The sequence below is a fragment of the Aythya marila genome (genome assembly GCF_965140915.1).
Source record: "Aythya marila genome assembly, chromosome: 2".
Classification (NCBI taxonomy): domain Eukaryota; kingdom Metazoa; phylum Chordata; class Aves; order Anseriformes; family Anatidae; genus Aythya; species Aythya marila.
Window position 1 is genome coordinate 5,619,141 of NC_139043.1, and position 21,387 is coordinate 5,640,527.

General features: G+C 47.7%; 1 protein-coding gene across 3 annotated transcripts in view; it reads right to left on the minus strand.

Moving 5' to 3' along the window:
- Nucleotides 1-2,137: 2,137 nt before the first annotated feature.
- XIRP1 (xin actin binding repeat containing 1) overlaps nucleotides 2,138-21,387 on the minus strand; it is a 33,188-nt gene continuing 13,938 nt past the window's right edge. For all 3 annotated transcript variants that reach the window (XM_082754718.1, XM_082754719.1, XM_082754720.1), the window contains 3 exons: nucleotides 13,875-14,032; nucleotides 12,608-12,661; nucleotides 2,138-10,871 (listed from right to left, as the gene is read on the minus strand). In XM_082754718.1, coding sequence (XP_082610844.1) covers nucleotides 3,171-10,871; nucleotides 12,608-12,661; nucleotides 13,875-14,032 — 7,913 coding nt within the window. In that variant the 3' untranslated portion in view covers nucleotides 2,138-3,170. The remainder of the gene's footprint in view (nucleotides 10,872-12,607; nucleotides 12,662-13,874; nucleotides 14,033-21,387) is intronic.

Here is a 21,387-nt window from a genome sequence, read left to right on the forward strand (position 1 = left end):
CAATATCATGTTGTATCCAAAGATCCCGGAAACCTATGGCAACTCATCTGGTATTTTGAAGTTTGTATGCATCTACTGTTTTGGTAGAGACCTTGCAAGCTTCAGCTTATACTTGAGTTTCAAATCTTTGTATTTTATTTTTCTCCATCTCTTTCAGTGCTTTGAGGAGCCATGCATGGTGCTGAAATAATGCAGCATCTGTCTCCTCGTGATATTTTGGTTCCTGGCTGATGGAAATACTATGAAAAAAATGCACCTCAAATAATCTTAGCCTCATAAATGGCTCATTGAGATATTTAGAAACACTGCAGAACCAGAAGCACAAACAATAAGATCACTATTTTTTAAGCACTGGCAGTGCAGGATATTCGGGTTTATTTGAGTTCCTGTGGAATCATTTTCATTGCCCAAACAACCTGTTTGGAGCTTACTAAAACTGCTCTGTGTCTGTCCTTAAAAAGAGATGAAACAAACATGTTACTGGTGTCCTGAAACAAAGTAAGATTATAAGAAGGTGGTGGTAGAAAAAAAAACGAGGAGGAACTCAGAATTGCCAATTCTCCCATTTCTACAATTGGTCCTACTAAAAGAATTGTGGAGGTTTGAGCAGTTATTTGTTCTGATTCCCTGAAACTGGAGAAATTCAGTTTATGGTGATCTGCTCTTTTACCTCAACCTTTGGTATATTCTTTGGCAGAACAGAAAACAACATTCTTAATCTTCTTTCAGCATGTGCCACGTTCCAGCTTCTAAGGTCCTAGAAGCACACCAAAGAGCTCTGGGTACTTGCCTGCTTTTCTACGGGGAAGCAGAACTTCTGCAGCTCAAACCATTTTTTCTTTATCCTCCTCAAGAACATTTCTATGGGCCAAGAAAGCTCAGACAAAACTGCCAGGAACCTGTTATGGTAGGAATGTGTTTTCAACCACTGCTATTCAGAGTTTACCACTCTTAGACTCAAACCCTCTGTGAATGACGACAGATCTTCCCCAGTTTTTTCAGTCAGCAATGCCAAGGCATCACCAGAGAGTTTTATTTGTTCTTAACACATTTTCCATTATTTTAATCTTAGTAAAAATCCTTCAGGGAGGTTGAAGAGGTTATGTATTATGATCCTGCATTTCCCCCAGGGCTAATAACAATTTTAGATTTAATCTACCTATCTAGTCTACAACACCTTGGACAAGGTATTGCATGGTGTGAGATGATATCTGCTATTTAAAAACCTAGCTATGAACTGAGTGATATGAAGTGGTATGCTCTGAAACCATCCCCTTTTCCCCAGTGTCCTGCTCCTCAGTCATTAGTGAGAGCTCTTTTTCCTCAGAGGAAAAAAAAAAAGAATTATTAACCATAATGTTTCACTGAAACTTTTTTTTTTTTTTTTTTTTTTTTGAATGAGCATACTGTCCCTTTTTGCTGAAAGGTAAAATGGTGCACTGAGAGATGGAGTAGATCAACCAGAATGTCTACACTCAGACCCAGCAGTCAGTAGCTTGAGGCTGGTGGTAGCTAGGAGTTGACCTCTTCTCACCGGTAACCAGTGATAGGACTAGAGGGAATGGCCTCAAGTTGTGCCAGGGGAGGTTCAGGTTGGAAATGAGGAGACATTTCTGCTCAGAAAGAGCAGTCAGGCGTTGGGACGGGTTGCCCAGGGAGGTGGTGGAGTCACCGTCCCTGAGGGTGTTCAAGGAGAGGTTGGACGTGGTGCTTGGGGACATGGCTTAGTGGTGACATTGGTGGTAGGGGGGTGGTTGGACCAGATGATCCTGGAGGGCTTATCCAACCTTAATGATTCTGTGATTCCGTGATTCTAGGACCCAACTCCCTGAGAAGCCATCCAGTGGCTCTGTAGGCTCCTCACATTCTCCCATGCGTGGAGCAAACTCCTGGCTAGCTTATCTCCTTCCCAAACTGAGGCCAGCCTGTGATGTGAGGCACCAGCACCAAGCAGCGGCTGGTTCATTAATACTTGCCACAGGGCTAATAGCCCACCCACATCGCAAAGATGACACAGACTAAAGCACTCGAGTGACTCAGAATGCAATGTGTGATTCAACCCGTTCATTGAGAGGTGATTTCTAGGTACTTTGAAAGGAAACAAGCACTGAACAAAAGAAAGCCAACCAGACCGAAGTATTTTTGGAGGTAATGTTTACCTTTGGAACGCAGCGGTAAAAGTTAAAAAAAAAAAAAAAAGCCACAAAAAATCTAAAATCATGAGTTGAGAATGTACAAAACAAAGTCATAATAAAAAGAAAATTGCTTTACAAAGTTTCAAAATGAATTTAAACAATAAACATGTATGAAAGCATGGAAAATCTAAAATAAGTTTTTTTTTTTTTTGAATATATTGAATAATAAATTACAATTCTAAAAATAAAGGAAAGCAATAACAATTCTGTCACATCTAGAGCATCTTTCTTTGAATCTTTCTTTGGAGGAACAGCACTGATAATAGCTGTAGAGCTTGATGTGACAATTTTCAGTAGCATCAAGTATTTCTAGGAAATTAACTCTGTTAAATGCCTCCCCCCACCTGTGGTAGTGTCAGCAATTAGAGATTTTTTTTTCCTTTTTTATTTTATTTTATTTGTTAACGCCTAAGAGAAAACCCGTCCAACCCACCCATCAATGTCAGTATGTGTACATACACATATATGTGTGTTTAGGATGCCCTTCTTGGCAATTCTGTACTGAAATTAGATAAAAAAGATAGATATCATATAGGTATTTGTTTGCCAATGACCAGGTTGGTTAGTTCTTCATCTGATTCTGTCTATCCTTTCTTATGAATTAGTTCAGAGAAGCCTGATATATCCACCACCCCCGCCACCCAAAAATAGTACTTTAAGGGGAAAAAGCTGCCCTAAGATGCCCATGGATGGATTTTTCCCTTGTGCTTCTAACAGTGTCAGGGCTCTGGGGTGTGGTGCAGCACCGGGTCTGTTGGCTTGTCCAGGCAAGGTTCGTTGTTCCCCTCCAGTGTCAAGACAGTGTCACTTTGTCCTGTCTGTAGGCAAACACCAAGACGATGACCCTGAGAAGTCCTTAGGGTGTAGATGAATCCCTGTGTATAACATGGATAAACCAGGAGAATTTTTTTTTTTTTTAATTGTGGACTTTCTTTTTTCTTCTTTACACCATTCTCTCTTGCTGTTCAGGATCTCCTATTTCTTTGGCTTGGAGTTGCCAAAGGTGACGAAGACCACTCCTGGCTCCTGGAAGCTGCCGTTGGTGTGGAAATCTTCACCCGGGCTCTTCACGTACCTCCGAAACAGGGGCGAGGCAGATACCTCGTATCGGGGGTGCGAGACCACGTCGCAGGTGGAGGATGTTTGCGTCTCAGACTGCTTGGTGACGGTGGTGGACGAAGTGATGATCTTGTTGCCAAACTGATCCATTTCCTCGTACTGCTCTGTGACAGTCCGGGTGGCCCCGTAGAGTTTGGACCCATCAGGCCCTGTCTGTAGCTCCAAGATGCTTTTCTGCCTCCGTGGGTTTTGTGGGCTGGGGGTGTTCAGGGAGCAATATTCTGGAAAGCCTCCTTTCATCCCACAGTGACAGCTGTTTTTGGAGGTGTCCGGAGGGCACTTCTCTTTCTCACTGACCTGGTGGTTGGCGTTTCCAAGGTTGTGCTGTTTCACCGAGTTCAGCCCAGTGTTTGTTTGGGTGGGCTCTGGTTTCTTCTCGAAGGGAGCCTTATCACGCCCAGCAGACCCTGCGGATGGATGGTTGAAGGGGCTAAAACCGTCCTGAGCAAAAGCATCCCTCTTTCCTGGAGCATCAGGACAGTCTGGGGAGGCCATGTCCCGTGGAGAATGTGCTGTCCTGGGTGATTCTGCAGGTTTCCTGGCAGCAGACTCGATGGAGATGTAGGAAGGTGAGGAGGGAGAGCTGACACGAGGATGAACAAGGCGGGGGACCTCTAGCTCTGACTTGGTTACCTCGGTCCTTTCTGCCACCTTTGCACCTCCTCCAGAGGCTGCCTCCCCCGTCTCCACCGTGGCTCCATCCTGCCTGGCTTTGCTTGAGACAATGCTGATTTTGCGGATATTGCTGCTGCTCACAGAGCTCTGGGTGTTCCCCAGAGACTCCTTGAACAGCCCGGAGAGCCCAGCGATGTCTGACTCAGACTTGAGACTAGAGACAGAATAAAGAGCTTTCTTGATAGCCTCCTCGATGTCCAGGAGTCGGGCGAGTGTCTGTTCCTTCAGGTGGATAATCTCAGCACTTGCTCTCTCCAGGTCCCCAAAAACCAGCTCTACTGAGGAGACGCTGTCAGCATCGTCCTTTGCCTGTGTCTCAGCCCTATCCTGTTGTTTGGCCTGGGTGGTCTTCTGACGAACCACCCAGTCAGGCACCTTCTCAAAGAAGCTCCTCAGAGCTTTCACATCCACTTTGCTCGTCTCCTCTTCAAACTCCTTCACCCTGGTCAAGATCTCTTGCAGTTCCTCCTGTCTCCGGAGATTTTCAAAGATCTCCATTGCCTCCTTGACATTGCCTTTCATGATCTCCTCTTTGTGTACCGACAGCCTCTTCCGACGTTCATCTTCGGTTTCTTTCTTGGGTTTTTCTCGCATAATGACTGCTGGCTTCTCCTGAGCAGGTGCCTCTGCCTCCCCATCGGGACATTTCTGTTGCCCACTATTTCCCTGATGCTCCTCCTTGGGGGGGTTCACTGGCTGCTGATGGAAGGACATCGAATGACTCGTTTGTCTCCTCTCACTCACCTGCTGCGTGACTCTCTGACTATCCCATGACATGTAAGCATTATACACACTTTCCCTTTCCACCTTGGGCAAGGCATTTTTTGAGATGTCATCTCCTCTCTTTGGAGGAGTGCTGCGGCCCACAGAGGAGGTGCTTGGCTCAGTCTGTCCTGGCACGTTAAGGGTCTGTGCTCTACCAGGACAGGCTGGATGTGATACTGAAGAGAACCTGTCCTCCTGTTGATACAGCTCTGAATGCCTCTGCACTACCTTGCCCAGGCAGCTCCCTGGAGCTGCTGCTTTCCCACTCATCGTTCCTTGCTCGACTTGAAAGCCAACCACTCCGTTTTGCACTGGCTTTGAAGTCTTAGCACTGTCCACTTCTGACTTGCACTGTCTTCCTTTACTTGCTTTGTACCTTTCCTCTGCCAGTTGAAGAGGGGTTTTGGCGGTGTCTTTAGGCAGCTTTCTCTCAGGGCTCATACCCTGAACCGTGACAGATTTCTCCATGGATGACTCCAAAGTGCAGCATTTTGCCTGTCCCTCCACATGGCCTGATTGTTCACATACTTCCACACAACCAAATCCCAGCTCTGCAGCGGGAGGCTTTGGCTTGCTGACCTCCCTCAGGCCTTGAGGTTTTGGAGGCAGTGGTGGAGGGACAGGTTTGGTTGACCTGCTTGTGCTGTTAATCGTGGAGGCACAATATGCCTCGTGTAACAGGTGCTCAGGTTTTGGAGGGGGAACAGGTTTTTTCCTAGGTGGGGCAGTAATTTCTGATTTTGGAGAAATCTTGGGCTTCTCTGCAGCATTCTGCTCACTGGGTTTGCAGGACAGAGAAGGGAGGGTTGGAAGAGGGGTCTGGATTGGTGCAGAACATCCTGGGGCTTCATCTTTGCAGGCTGGCGGTGGAAGGGCACCTTCTCCTGTTGCTTTAGCTGAGGGTGGGCAATGTTCTGCTTTCATCACAGCAACTGGAGGAGGAGGAGGAAAGTCATTATCAGCCTGCGACCCTGAAGCCACTACAGCTGTCTGGTTACTAATGACTTGAGTCTCATTTTTCTTTTTACACACAGAATAGGACTGCCCTGCATTTCTGTATATCATAGCGGCTTTAAAATCCCCTCTGGAGACATTAACGTTAGACTTTTCCAGCGACTGAAGTGTGGCTTTTAAATTACCTCGGACAACATCCTCCTTTTCTACCAGGCGCTGTTCTGTGGCGGCACTTTGCAGTGCTCGGATAGCTGTCTGTACATCCCCTCTGATAATAACATCTCTTTCTTCTTGCACTGATTGCTCTTTGTAATCAGACTCAACAAAAGGATTTATATAGGTTTTCACGGGCGTGGCAGTATAAAGGCCATCCTTAATGCTAACATCTCTACTGGGCACAACTTGGTTTTCCTGGCTCAATAGTTGTCCTCCCTGTACTTCCTCTGAAGCACTGACCTTTTTGTGTGATGCTATACTCTTCTGAGACATGCTTGTGTGGCTCTGGGATGCCTCCTGGACTCTAGCGGTGGTGGTTCTGATGGCAGTGCTGGTGCTCTCCCGCATGGTAGATGCAGAGTCCTGTTGGCGTACGGTTGACTGCAGGGTCTTGGTCCCCTGCACGCTGGCTGCCTGCTGCCTGCAGGCAGTGTGGACCTCCTCCCTGTTTTTTTGCAGCTTGCTTTGGACGTGGTGCTGGATGTTTTTTGCTTCTGCTGTTGCTAGCCTCAGGCTTTGCATTGCCGCCTGAAGATCGCTCCCAAGGACCTTTTCTCCTGGCTGCATCTGGCTGGCTTGCCCCGTCACCAAACTCTGGTGTTCTCCAGCCACCTCACCCCTCTCAGCTGTCACTTGGGTCTGAGTTGTGCCTTGCGTCATAGCTTTGGGTTCCTTCAAACAAGCAGAGGTGGACTCTTCTTTCTCTGCCTTCTTGCTGACATCCGCAACCCTTTGAATTGACTTTGTAGTTACTTTAAGCCCCCCTGACAAAATTTCTTCCTTTCCCATCACTGTGGGCAGGCTCTGGGGCTTCCCAAGACATTGCACAGTGGCGCCTGTCACACCCGCTGCCTGCACAGCCTCTTTCTGTAACACCCCTTCTTTGCCCATGCTTTCACATACGAACACCTTTTTTGCTCCCTCCATGGCCCCTGACTCTCCCTCAGCGATTACTTTCTCTACTTGGTCTTTGTTTGCTAAGACATGAATCTTAGCCCCCTGCACAAGTGGGACACTTTCATCTGCCCCCTGCTCTGCCTGGGAAGAGATGAGGGACTGTATCTCTGACTCCTGCTGGAGGTTCTTCAGGTAGTCCAGGTCTCCCTTCTCAATGCAGCTCGCGAAAAGCTGGACGTTCCCCTTCTCATTGTCCTCACGCTTAACAGTTGCAGTTGCCTTCTGTTCCTGAGAAGAAGCCAGCAGGTTCCCTATCGTTGACTTCACATCCCCCTTGACAACTTTTTGCTGGACAGAATGGAACAGGAGGGAGTAGAGGGTCATCTTCATTGAGCCTGACTTTGTCTCTTGTAAGACCATCCCCTTTTTGATGGAAGCATCTTGACTGAGCAGGCCCTGGAGAGCCTTAGCTACATTTCCACTCAAGTCCTCTTTGCTTTTAACAGCTTCGCTCTGGTCCAGGAGCTGCAGTGAGCTTACTTTGATCTTGCCCTCTCTGTCCTCCTCCACCAGCACACTCTGGGCTTCCACGTTGGTCCTGTGCAGGAGCTGCAGCATGATCCTTTGCAAATGGCCTCCCACGATCTCTTCTTTCAGGATCTCTGGAGCACCTGGGGTGCTGAGCTGGTACTTCACCATCTTCACGCTCTCCATATCGTTGGCTTCAATGAGGATCCCGTCATGCTGAATAGCCTGGCAAGTGCAGAGGGTCTCTAAAGTCTCCTTCATAGTCCTCTCTTTCAGTTCTGTTTCCCCACTACCTTCAGAAGCACTGAATTTATCCAGGGGTGTGCTCTCGAAGAGCCACGTCGTGCTTTTCACATCTGCGCGGGGGATTGCTTCTTGGGCCCCAGCAGTGGCTGTCACCTCTGTGTCCTTAAGGGTGTCCATGGGCTGGGTTTCAAACAGCCAGGTGCAGCGTTTCACGTCCCCTTTCTGGCTGTCCTCTCTCTGCACTGTACTGATCGATGAGCTTCTGTCCGCATCCCCGTGAAGGGAGTCCACAGGCTGGTTTTCAAAAAGCCAGGTGGACGTCCTCACATCACCCCGCTGGACATCGCTGACGCTGACCATCCGCACATATTTCTTCTGGCCCACTTGCTGGGACTCAAAGAGCTGCTTGTTGGACTGAACATCTCCCTTCTGCACGTCATCCACTGTTCTGGGCACAGAAGTCTTTCCCCCAGAGAAAGAGTCAAGAGGCTCTGTTTCAAACCTCCACCGGGCAGCCTGGACATCTCCTTTCTTGATGTCCTCTTGGGTGACAGCCCTAATCACAAACACCTCTTCTTCCTTTTTGATCTGATCCAGGGGCTTCGTTTCAAACAGCCACCTTGCGCCTTTCACGTCACCTTTCATGATTTCTTCTTTCTGCACTGAGGTGACCTCATGGTATCCCCCCTCCTTGTCTTGGATAGCGTATAAGGGCTGGCTTTCAAAGAGCATTGTGCAAGACTTGACATTAGCTTTGCTCATGGTGTCCTTCTGGATCTTCTGGAGCTCTGTCTCATCTACTTTGTCATGGATTTGGTCAAGGGAGTAGGTCTCAAATATGAACCTCTTGCCTCCAACATCTCCCCCCTTGATATCTTTCTCTGGAGGGATTTCCTGGATGCCTTCAGAGCTGTCCTTCAGGGAATCCATGGGGTAGTTCTCAAAGAGCCAGGTGAATTTGTGCACGGACCCGGCTTCAATTGTCCCATCATCCTTGACGACTGCTGTTGGTTTAATTGTTGTATCCAAGGGCTTAGCCTCAAAGAACTCCTTCACTCTGGACACTTCTCCAGACTGTATCTCCACACGGCTGGAGTACCGCATGGTTTTCTTTTGGTCAGCTTCACTGATGGTGCTGCTGCCCAAGGGTTCGGTCTCAAATAGGTGCCGGACAGTCTTGACATCAACTCCCTGTAATTCCTCCTGACTGTAGGCTTTACTGACTTTCAAATACTGCTCCTCCTGGCCTTTCAGGGAGTCCAGGGGCTGAGTCTCAAACATCCACGTGTATGACTTCACATCAGCTTGGGGCATGCAGACATCCTCTTCCTGTTTCTTTTCAGACTTTTCATACAAGGTGTGGATGGGCTGGGTCTCAAAAAGCCACCTACAGGTCTTCACATCCCCCCGCTGGGAGATCTCCCGCTTCACCGAGGAGTGCTCCTCACCTTGCATGGCTTGGTGATGGATGACATCTATGGGCTGAGTTTCAAAGAGCCACTTGGCTGTTCTCACGTCACCAGCCACCACCTCCTGTTTTGTGATTCCCCGTATTATGTCCACTTTCTTGGTGCTTTCATCAAACTGGTCCAGAGGCCTGGTTTCAAACATCCATTTGTAGTTCTTGACATCACCACTGATGACTTGCTCTCTGCTTACAGAGGTGACTTCATGAAAATTGCCAAAGCTGTCCTTGATGGCATACAGAGGTGTAGTCTCGAACAGGATTTGGTTAGCTTTCACATTGCCAGCTGGAATCTTCTCCTCTTCCTTGCTGATGGGCTCAGCATCAGCCTCCTTAATGCTGTCTAAAGGGAGAGTCTCAAACAGTGTCTTGAAAGACTTCACGTCCCCTTTCACCACCTCTTCCCTGCTGGTTTCTGTAGTTTCTTCCTCAAATGCCTTAGAGATGCTGCCAAGGGGACAGGTCTCGAAGACATGTTTTCTTTGCTTCACATCTCCCTTCTCCTCTGCTGAAAGCTCTACTTTCTTCAGACGTCCCACCTCAAAATTGTCTTTCAGGGTTTCCATGGGCTGGGTTTCAAAGAGCCAGAGTGTAGATTTCACATCACCTCCAATGACTTGTTCTTTAGCTGCAACAGTTTCTGAATCTTCTCCCTTCAGAGAATCAAGAGTCTGGGTCTCGAAGAGTAATCGCTGTTTACTGACATCTGCCCCCGTGACAAAGTCCGTGGAAGCTTTGAAATCCTGTTCTTCAACAGTAATTTCTCTGATGGCATCGAGAGGCTGAGTTTCAAATATCCACCTTGCTCCACTGACATCTGGCCTTCCTATTTCTTCCAGGGAAATCCCACGGATTATTTGCACTTTGGAAGTGTCCTTGTTGATGGTGTCCAGTGGCTGAGTCTCAAACAGCCAGCGAGCCGTTCTGACTGCATTGCTCTGAATTTCTTCTCGGCAGACAGACTTGATTTCATGGATGTTCCCAGTTTTGTCCCTGATGGCACAGAGGGGCTCTGTTTGGAAGAGCCTGATGGTCTTCTTGACATCACCTTTTAGCTCCTGGATTTCTGATTTGAGCTGCAGGATGCTCTTCTCCTCCACCGAGCAGCAGCGGCCTATAGCATCCAAAGACTGGGCTTCAAAGAGTTCTCTGGCACCTTTCACGTCGCCTCCCTGGACAGGCTCCTTGAGGACTGCCTCTTGCACTTCAGTTTCATCTGAGTACAGTTTGTTTAATGAGTCTAGAGGCTGGGTTTCAAAGAGCCACCGGGCGGTATGCACATCCCCTCTGGCAAGGTCTGTCTCCGAATCTTTGGCTGGTGTTGACAGACTGTCCCCGTTGATCGACTGGCTTTCAAACCTCAGGGAAGTACTTTTCACATCCCCACCAGGAATGATCTCTTCCTCTGTCAGCTTCTTTGTGGTTTGGTGGTCCCCAATAGAGTCAAGTGCCCAGTTCTCAAAGATCCAGCGCATGGACTGAACCTCTCCTGGAAGAACTTTGTCCAGGTTCACAGATCCCTGTGCATTGGGATCTTCGGCATTAAGCATTTCTGCCAGGTCCTCAGTCACTGCTTCTTCCAAGTTCTTCCTGAGCTCAGGATGCATGTGTCTGTAGAGCCTCTTCAGCTCATTCACTTGCCGCTGCTGGTAGAACTTGGAGAAGGCTTGCTTTGGGGGAGGCACAGGGAGTGGGTTGGGATCCTGGCTCCCTGGAGGGATGACCTGGACTGAGCCAGGGGCGGGAGGGGGAGGTAAGTCCTCTTCCATTTTCTTGATGGCAACTTGAGATGAGTTCTGAGCCTCTGCCATCTTTAGGGAAACAGTTGTAAACGTCAGCATTATCTCTTACCCCAGAGCCCAGTGGCCATTAGTAGTGAGAACGGCAAATGTAAAAGCCAGCCCAGCAAGGGAAATCCATGCACCTGCTGAGCTCCATACCTTGGGTTCAGTAGCACACAGCACTCCAAAGCATCACACCACTGCACACACTCCAGTCGCGGTGTTAGCTCCGGTTCCACAGCAACGTGCTCTAAAGCAAGGTCTCTAATCCGGGCATGCGCAGTGGTTAGTCTACACTCTCCAGGTTTCCATCCAGCTACAGCGCAACAGAGAGGCCCAATTTGTACTGTCAGCAAGAGAGATCGACCACAAGGATAATGCAAAGAAGGCTTATCTGTGAGTAGCAAAATAAGAGTGAACTTCTGCCTCCTGCCCCCAGGTGTTCAGGGCAGTGTGGGAACCTAAAATGAGTCTGCATTTGATATGGCCCTGGGAAAAAGCCAAGGAGCTATTTGTGAAGAGGTCTCAGGGATAAAACGGTGAGAGGGAACCAAATAAAAGTGTGAAAGTGAGCTGATGAAGACATCCTATTTTGGGGCGGGCAGCTAGTGTGATGGGTTTTTGGTAACACCCCTAGTGCTGTCCATGGCACAGGAGTGAGGGCTTGGGAAAGGATGTTTGAGTGACGATTTCTTCTGCTGGACTCAATGCATATACCCCACAGTATCATTTATATAAAAATAGATGGATGGTTCCACAGTTAGAGAGTGAAGTAAAACTTTTTTGAGTTGGACACTTGGACAAGCATGAGGCTAACTGATGTCCCCTTAAGACTGCTCACATTTAGCCTGTCCTGTAAGAACGAGTAATTCACCTGCTATGGAGCCTGAAGGCAATATATCATTATTAGATCATGTCACAGTGCAGTTGCTTTTAATTCCTATTCTTTTAAGCCTTTCTTTCAAGCATTATTCTTCTCTAATTCTGCTCTCTTAGCCTGTGAACTAACTCAGTTTGTGTTTAAACTTACTCAGACTGAATTCAGCTGGATTTCACAGCAATGCTAGTACAGCACTGAACAAAAGTTGCAGTCATGATGGGCTGGACTGGCTGTTTAGCCTACATTTGAGTCTTACTTTCTGCATTTTTCTCTTTAACTCAGGAATTTTCACCACTTATCACCCAAATACTGAACTGAATACCTGTGACCTGCACCAGATTGACATTTATCCAAAGGGAAGGTATTTGAAGCCTATAATCATTATCTAAAAAGGACTATAATCCTGGTGGCTTTCCTTTCAGTAAACAGATCTGCTAATCCTTGGCATGCCTTTAGAGTTACGTCTGTAGAGTTATGCCTGGAATATTATTAGTTGTTGCTCAAAGCACTGGCGCGCGATGTTATTTCACTCTGTTAACACACAGATTGTTCTGGCTAAAAATAAGTATTGAACATTAGTAAAAAGAAAAACTAAAAACAAACCAACAAGACAAAACACCAGAATACCAAAATCAGCATATTTTGCAGCAAGTGTCAAACACAAATTGTTCATATGAACCAACATACTTTGAATGCAATTAAAAAATTTTTTTTTTTTTTGAATCTGTTCAGAACTTCTAAATGTGGGGAAAGGCAGCTGAGCAGCTGATAGCTATATTCAGTACGAAAGCACTCCTTGCTGCCTGGCATGGGTGTATAAATCACACTCCACCACAGTCCACAAATATGCAGTTAGATAAGGGTGCTTATCTGTAACACTTCTTACCTTGCTTGTTTTCTGTCTGTCAGAAGAAGGAGTGGAGCTGTCCTTCACAGTTGTCTGGAAAAGACACAGGGAGAAATGACATCAAACTGCATAGGCAGACACATACGATATCTGTATATATATATGTGTCTATTATCGGGAGCTGGAAACCATTACAGGTGAGGGTTTTTTGAATTGCTGGCAGCTCTTATCTCAGGTTGAGCAGAAATATTTTTTTCTGCAAGTTTCAGTGGACAAATGAAACCTGGACACATATGTTCAGAGTCAGGGAAAAAAAAAAAAACAACAACAAAAGAACCCACCCTGATTTATCCAAAGCTCGATTTGGCCAATATTTTTCTTTATACGGCAATATTTTTAAGACAAAACATATCTACATTTGTAAGGGCATTATGAATTGTGAAGTTAAAGGTCATTGAAATAATAATAATATATATATATATATATATTTTTTTTTTTTCTCACACTTTTATTTTTCTTTCCCAACCAGAACACCTTACTGCAATGCAGGTTAATTAGAAAGTTTCATTTTGTATAGATTCTGATGATGGGACATTTCTGGTAAAGAAACATTTCTTAGCAAGCTGTATGGACTATTGTACATTGCTGAGCAGGACACATTCCCTGCGTAGCCTCAGTCCAGTGTGGGTCCAACGTGGGAAAGCCAGGCAAGAGGGACAAACGTAGCTTAGTGCTTCATACCATGTACAACATGAGCTATCCTATGACCCAGTGATCACTTTAGGCTGGATGACTCACTGGATCCTCTGCTGATGCTCCCATTTCCACCTCCGTACAAGGGGCAAATTTGGGACCCATCAGATTTGTGTGTTGGAATGGGTATAGCACGGAGGTGTATGTGTTGCTGCATGGATGTGAGTGTGCAAACATGTACATGAAAATATTGGATATCTTATAATGAACAAACATACGCATGGGGTAGTGGAGGTAGATGTGTGTATACGTGTTTGGGCATGTGTTTGTATGTGTACATATAAGAATGTGTCTGTATGTATATGCAGCATGTACATCATATATAGACACAATGCATACCAGCACCTCTTACAGCATGGCATTTTTACATTATATATTTATATGCTATTTATGTGCTATATTTAAATGATATATGCAAAAAACAAGGAGGTCTGGTCATTCTTGGAAAAGAAATGCCGTGTTCCTCCAGCATTGTGAAACCAGACGTGTTCTCCCTCACCCTCCCATGGCCCCTGGCTGGGACGGGACATAGCTGGGATGCCGCGGCGCTTACCGGCTGTGTGGGGCCGCTGTGAGCAGCAGCAGCAGCTGCCTGGGAGAGGTAGCGAGCCGACAGCTCCTTCACAGAGAGCGAAGAGCACCTCCCTCGTCCTTGCTGGAGTATGCGCCTTGTGCTGTCTGATACGTCTAAAAATGACCGGGTCCTCTCATCTGAAACAGAGACCGGTGGGTGCGGTGAGTTATGTTTCCACGGGGACGATGGCATGGTGAAAGCAGGGCATGTCTCCTCCACGAGCTGCTATCTGCGCACCCATTCCTCCTGGACCCCAGGTGGTTGCCCCTCTCCCCAAATTTAGCATCGTGCCGTTTTGTTTTAGGGAGAAAACGTGGGCATCTGCACTGCCCCCATGTCAGAATGGATGGTGAAACCTGAGAGCAACCCACCAGGCAGTGGCCTGATGCCATCGTCCTGCCTGTGGCACAGATCCTGCACCCACCCCTGCATCCCTAGACGAGGCTATCACCAAAATGAAACAAGTCGGTGGATGTGAAGGAGCTATGCGTGTTGAACTTAAGCCAATTCCTACTGTTTTTGCTCCGTGACCACTTCCCCCTGCTGTCAGCATGTCTCACAAGCAGTTATACCCATTTATCTTCATCTCTCCCCTTCAGGAAACCAAGAGATGATGAGGCTACGAGACTTGCCCACAGACATAGCTTGGGGTCTGCAGCAGAGCCAGAGGAATGAGGCCTTCTCTTAGCTTAGAGATGTGATGAGCTGAGCTGCACCAGTCCCCGTGAGGCCTACTGGGGCCCAGCATGGCATTCCTGAGATATTTGGCGTTCCTCCGGCCTTTGTTCAGCTGCCTCCCATGGAGATGACTCCAGCTGGGGATGTTCCTGTCTAGTTCATGAAGAAACAGCTATTTTGGGAGGAGGTGAGCTATCAGCCAGACCAGAGGTGTGCAGAGGGACCACTGGCTAGAGCAGTCACGCGTGGCCAGCCCGTACCCAGCCCATGTTCCCTCACTCCTACCCATTGCACCCCCTCCCATGATCTCCATCCCCTTAAGAGCCCGGGCTTCCACTCCCCCTCAGGATGAGGATGTGCCAAAATGAATGGCTCAAATCCAGATGGGATCACTTTCCCAACAACAGGACAACTCCAAATCTCCACTGAAAAACTTCTTTTTGCATCACTCCGCTAGGTGTGAGCAGGATGGCCAGCTCTGCCTCCTATATCCCACCACAGGTGTGTAGAAAGCCCTACACTTCTGTGCTGCTTCTTAGCCCTCTGGGTTAGCCAGGGCTGTCGTTTCTCTGTTACCACTGCAAAACCACGAGAAGCTTCTCTCTTTTTGCAGGCTTGCACTGCTGCATTCGGATTTAGAGCGGTATTTGCAATGCTTTCTGTTTGAACAATGGGCTCACTCTCCACAAATCCAGCCTTTGCACGGCCAGGAAAGGGCTGATATACTTTTTAATATGTGCACATTGCAAACACTGCCGCAGTTCCGGTGTTCTTTGCCCTCAAATCGCAGTCCCCAAACCATGAGATTTTGTAAATAAAGTTAATGACTCTTTCCTTTGTTTTCTGGGTTTTGAGGTCAGATTTTCCAGCTTTTTTTTTTTTTTTTTTTTTTTTTTTTTTTTTTTTTTTTGTGAAATACCAAAGGAGATTGGCTTTGCTTCTATTTTGGAGTGACAACAGTTAACATTACGTGCTAACAGGACTCCAGGAGCTGGTGCTTCAGATGAAATACCAGTTCCTGTGAGATAGACGTGTTAGTCCACAACACCAAGCAGGCACTGAGATAAGAGCAGAGGGACCCCACTGGGATGGTCAGACACCGGCGGGTGTTTCTTTCATCCTGGGTTCCAGCTGCTTCTGCAGGTGCCCAGGCATTCTGATGCAAAACCAAGGCTGGATCCATGCAGAGGCAGCTGGAAGCATTGCAGATGTAGCTGCCTGGTTCTGCCAGAGATAAGCAGGACATGAGGGGAGGAAACAGAAAAAAAAATCCTTAATGTCTCTCTCTTTTTTTCCTTTTATTTTTTTCCCCCCTAAATCACCATGAAAATATGGGGCTTCTTCCCCTGATTTCTGCTGTCTGCAGGTTAAACACCAAAACAAAATTAATTATCTGTCCATAGCCAGTGGAGATAGAGGCACAGCTGGGGCAGATCTGGTACATCTTCAGATAGGCTGTGAAGCTGCAAGGGATCATTTTTCCCCCTCTGCTCAAGACTTTGACTGGATGCCTGGCTTTTCAAGATGATCAATACCTTAGAAATGAGGAGGAGAGGGTCAAGGCATTGCTGGGACACCCAATTTTAGAGGAGACAGTGCTGATGCTAACACAAACCCCTCTATCTGCTGCAGAGGGCTTCTCCCTTCACTGGGAGGACTGAGGCACATGTTTCTCTCCGTGAAAACAGAAAGTGAAGTAATAGCCAGCGCAGGTACTTGGGATTTCATGGTCTTTCCTTAACATGGCAATGCCCTGTGAGAATAGCACTGAAGCATGTGCTGAATTAGCTACAGCAAGCTTTGAAAAAGTCTTTGATAAATCTTGCCAGGGAATCTCTTTTTTTTTTTTTTTCTTTTTTTTTTTTTTTTTCCTTTTTCTCCTACTACTGCTGAACTGCCTACTGGAAAGGCAAATGGGGTCCAATCCATTTGGAAGCCAGAAGCTTTTTTCCTTGCAAGGTAACGAGGTTTGGCAAAACCTCCCACTAATAGCAAAGGTGAGGGCTGGGGAAGAGACGATCTTACTATCTTTAGCACAGAAAGAAAACCAAGCACAATTGCTTTCTGGCTGGGAAAATGAACACCAAGCCCTCGGTAAGGGCATGGCCACAGTGAAAAAGCTCCTAAAAACTCCCTGCAGGAGGTGGGAGCTCTTCACAGCAAGGCAGAGAGCCTGCTTTGGCTGACACCAGCACTGCTACACTTAACCACTTGAGTGCTGAGAGCTTAGCAAAAGCATCCCCACATCCTAGAGCTGGCCAGTAATGTTTAATGGTCCCCTGCACCCCAGGCTATGGGTATCACTGCTGTCCCGAAATTATCTATACTGGCCTGTGGTGGGGAGATGCTGCACAAAGAACAGCCACGGACGCAGCTGGATGAAGCTTTCCAGCAGTGGAAAACAGCCCAGCCTCAGAGCTGCCTCTTCCCTCATCCTTTAGCTCGGATGGATGAAAGGCCACGGGGTTTCTGCTTTAATGAAGGATATAATTAGCTGCTGCCTGCCTTAGACAGGGGCTGCTGGCAGCAGCTGGGCAGGCGTCGGGTGCTGCACTGCTCCATGAGGCTCTGCCTGACGAAACAGGCTGTTGCCACCCTTTAAATGGCTAATTATAGATAAGAGAGGAAGAACAGAACTTCATTTTGCTAACGAGAGAGCCTGGCTGTCACGTGCATGTGCCTAATGGCACCCAAACAGCACCCGGAGCATCTCAAGGGCTTCCCAGCTGAGGATGCTAAAGCAAAGCCAAAGGGTGCTGTGCCGACAGGGTGTGTTATTTATTGTCTGACTTGTGTGGGAGACTGAGAGCATGGAGACCCAGTTTGAGACCTGTGCTGAGCTCTTCGTTTCTGCCTTGCTGGACAAATGGGCTCTGCTGGCACCCGTGGGCATCCATCAAAGAGCTGAGGGACATGTCCTATCTGATGCTGGTTGACTGCTTCTACTACTACTATTGGTTGACTGTGGCCCCAGAAATTTAAACCCCAGTGTTTTGACCATTAAAGCATCCCCAGGAGCTAAAAGGGAAGAAAAGAGCACCTGAGATCTCCCACCCACAGTGCTACTTTCTAAGCAAAGGACACGGTAAATGCTCCTCCCTGCCATGCCTCCTTGCCGAGCCCTCCTTTGTGCAAGTGCCTGGCACCAGACAAACTGCACGCTGCATGTACCATGGGAAGGATGTCCCTCAGGAGCAGCTCCTGGGGTCCCTTCAGCTCCTGCTTTGCCCCGTGCTTGCAGCTCAGGTCCAGAGGCAGCCCCTCTGCCCCATCAGCTGTGCCCTGGGTGAACAGGGAGGGATGGAGTTGTTTTTTGGGGGACCCTGTTTAGGAAAATTGCTCCCCTCAACTAAACATGGGGAGGAAGAGTACGCCCCTCCTGGCACCAGGCTTGGGCTCAGATGTGGTGTTCTGAGATAATCAACCCTAAGCTGTAGAGATAATAAGCCCTGCAATGGAGGAAAATCATTCCTCATCTCCACCTCTACTCACTGACCTTTCTAGACATGGGGGGAAGAAGGGGAAAGGAAAGAGAATGGGGAAAAAGACTCTTAAATACACATCTAAAAATTCAGTCACTTCATGTTCAGCTATTGCCCATAAGTCACTGCTCTGTCTTCTGCAGAAAGTAATATTACAGGGCTCTTTGTGCTGCAATTAAGAGCCAATTGCCAGGAAACAGAAAACAAATTCCTAGCAAAGTGCATTCTCCCTCCTTCCCCTTAGAAAACCCCATCTCTCCAGTAACACGGCAGCTCTGTTATCTCTGATTTCTATTTAAACCTCTTTATCCTACAGAGAAACCACGCTACCCACCTGTTGGTGTCCACCACGGCCGCAGCCGGCACTCCCTCGTAGCCTGGCTCCAACCTCCAACCCCAGTGAGCTACTGAGTGCCTGAGTCACCTATTAAAAAAGGAAGCTGCAAGCTCAGCACCGATCTCCCAGGCTGCCCAGCCAACCACATGTCATCGGCTTTGCTCCCAAAATCAGCCGTCCTGAGCAAACACAGCTGCTAAGCAAAGCCCTTTGTGCTGCCGGGTGCACCTCTTGTGGGGTTGTGTAACGGGACCTGAGCTCAGCTCCGCTTGCACGGGGTTTGCATGAGCCAGGGGGAGAGGGAAAGCCTCTGGTGCAAATTGTGCCAGGCTCCTGGCTCTCCCTTTGCTCGCCCAAGGGAGTGGTGCTCCGGAGAGCATCCCCTCCCAGCCAGCAAAAGCAGCATCCTCTGACAGCCACATGTTGCAACTCTGCAGACAAACTTTTGAGTTAGTTTTCAGTCCCCGTTGCTCCTCTGCAGGCTAATTTTGTGTTAATCATGTCCTGTGGACCTGGCACGTCCTATGCCATGGTGTGCAGATATGTTATGGTCTCATAGCACTGCTTGGGCACCGTGAGATGTTGTTCAGTCTACAGCACAGGACACAAAACCCTACACCCAAAGGCTGGTGGCAGCAAAAGGACCCACGTCCCAGAGTTTCTTAACACTGGGAAATCAGGGCAGGAAAACAGCAGTTTCTTTACTCTGAAGAGGGACTCTCTTCTCCAGGAGGATGGAGGTGAGTCAACAAGGAGATGCTCCTGGTTTCCTGGGTTTGTGGTATTCTAGGCTGGCTGCTTTCTTAGAATTTGGGGCAATTTTAGCCATTCCTTGCTGCCTGATATGAGTCATGTGTTACCCCATTTGGAAGGTCATTACCAGCAGGGTCCCCTGATTGAGGCTGCATGGTGAATACGTGCCCCGTTCCTACCTGCTTGTCTCCAACATGTGTTGGTGAAACCTCGAAACTCCCTGCCCTCTGCTAGAGCCGGACCCCCTTTCTGAGCACCTCTATCCCCAGATATTAGAGCTGCATGTGCTGAATCACACCCACCCTGTCCTCTTCCCACCCTTGCCTCCCAGAGGATCGGTCCCAGGACAAAAAGAGCTCTTAAATCCCGGCGTCGCTTCGTGGCTGGGCCGGGGGGATTTGCTCGGCTGGGTGAACACCCATAAAAGCTGTCTGGGAAACCAGTGCTGCTGCTTAATCCAGGAGCCGGGCAGCCCATTGGCGGTGCTCGGTCAGTGGGGAAAGGCTTAAATCTCTGCCTGCAGCCCAAGCTCTGGTGGCCCTGGTGCTGGGGAGGCTGTGCTGGAGGAGATGCACGCCGAGGGGAGCAGGGCAGGCGGCCTCCCTGCCCCAATTTCAGGCTGCCAAGGGTGAGTGGTCCTGGGTGCTGTGGCGAAGGGTCCTCGGGAAAGGGCAGTGCTAGGGGGAGAAGGGGTTTTCTTGCTCTCTCTTATCATCTTTGTGACCTGCTCTTAGGGCTTTAGCACATATTAAAATGCCACACGTGGCTTTTTCCAAAGGAAGGGGAAAAATCATGGTACAAGGCTGTGTTGGGAAGCATCTACGGGATTTTTGGCAGCCGCTATTAAAAAGAGAGGGCCAGCGATGCTCGGAAGCATCCTGCTTATCCTCATGGGTGCTCCCTGGCTCCTTGATTACACTTTGCTCTGTTTGCAAACCGCAGAATTTTCTCTCATTTTCAGTTCTACAAAGGACAGTGAGGATTTCAAATTCATGCTTTTTTTTTTTTTTTTTTTTTTTTTTTCTGTGAATTGGCCAATTACGTGAGACAGCAGCAATTGTAAACATGTTTTTGTTTTTTGTTTTTAAAGTCACCTGGTTTTTGATTGTTCTGGTCCACTTTTTTTTTTTTTTTTTTTTTTGGAAACCACATGGGCTAGCAATTTACCTTTAGAAGTGAGATTTTAATTTCAGAGGTAAGAACACCACTGATTATAGTTAGATAACTAACAAAAATCATATGAATTCATAACACTTTTTTCTGGTACAATAGATCCCTGATTTGGAAGTGGGGGGCATCCCTGATGTAGATAATAAATGTAATGACTAACACACATCAAAAAGTGTAAGCCATTCTCTTTGGAAAGGGATTAAGAGAGAATTTGCACTGTCTGCAAGCCATATGTTGCAATCCTGTGAGCAGCTCTGGCACACAGAGCTAATATATGAAATTTGGGATGGGAAGTAGGCTGGAAAAAAAGTGCCAAAATCAGGAGAAGGTGCTAAGCATGAGTGAAACCAAATAATGTAATTAAAGAGCAAATGTGTTGAAGAGGAAACTAACATTTAAAATGCTATTTCATATTTAAGGAATTGTTTACTGAATGGTAGCCGAACAATTCACATTTTGTATGTGTATAAAGATGAGTTTGCAAGTCTAAGGGGTGGGAAGGGGTGAAGGAAAATAAAGCTACTGAAGAGTGTCTTGTTTCTAGCACCTCCAAACTGATGGTCCCTGAACTTCAGTCACTTCTGCAAATGTCTGTGTCTCCTCGGTGGCAGCTGGACTTCCCTTTGCAGGAGGAATATCACAACCCCCAGGTAATTTAAACAGCTCCCAGGAAAATTTAGCTTCAGGCAGAGCTGGGTGTCTGCCCGAGGCAGCTCGGGGCTATTTCTGACCATCGCAAAAATCCAGGAATGTGCAGGACTCTATTCCTGGCACCAAAAAAACGCCAAGAAGCTTCGCCCAGAGACAGCTGCGGGTGGCATTGCTGCTTGGGGACGTGGCCTTCCCCAGTGCGCCAGCTGCTGGGGGTTTGGCGTTCCTTACAGAGGGCTTTAACCTTCCCTGGGTCAGTTCCCCTGCATTTTTTGGGGTATGAAGTGCCTGGAGAAGGCAGAGGAGCCCCGATGATCAGCTGGGCATTGCCTCCTTCTTCATGTTGCCCTCCTGTTTGCAAGGGGTTGATAAAAGCTGAGTGAGGGTTTAATAAATTGCTGTGTATCACTGGGTAGCCTAC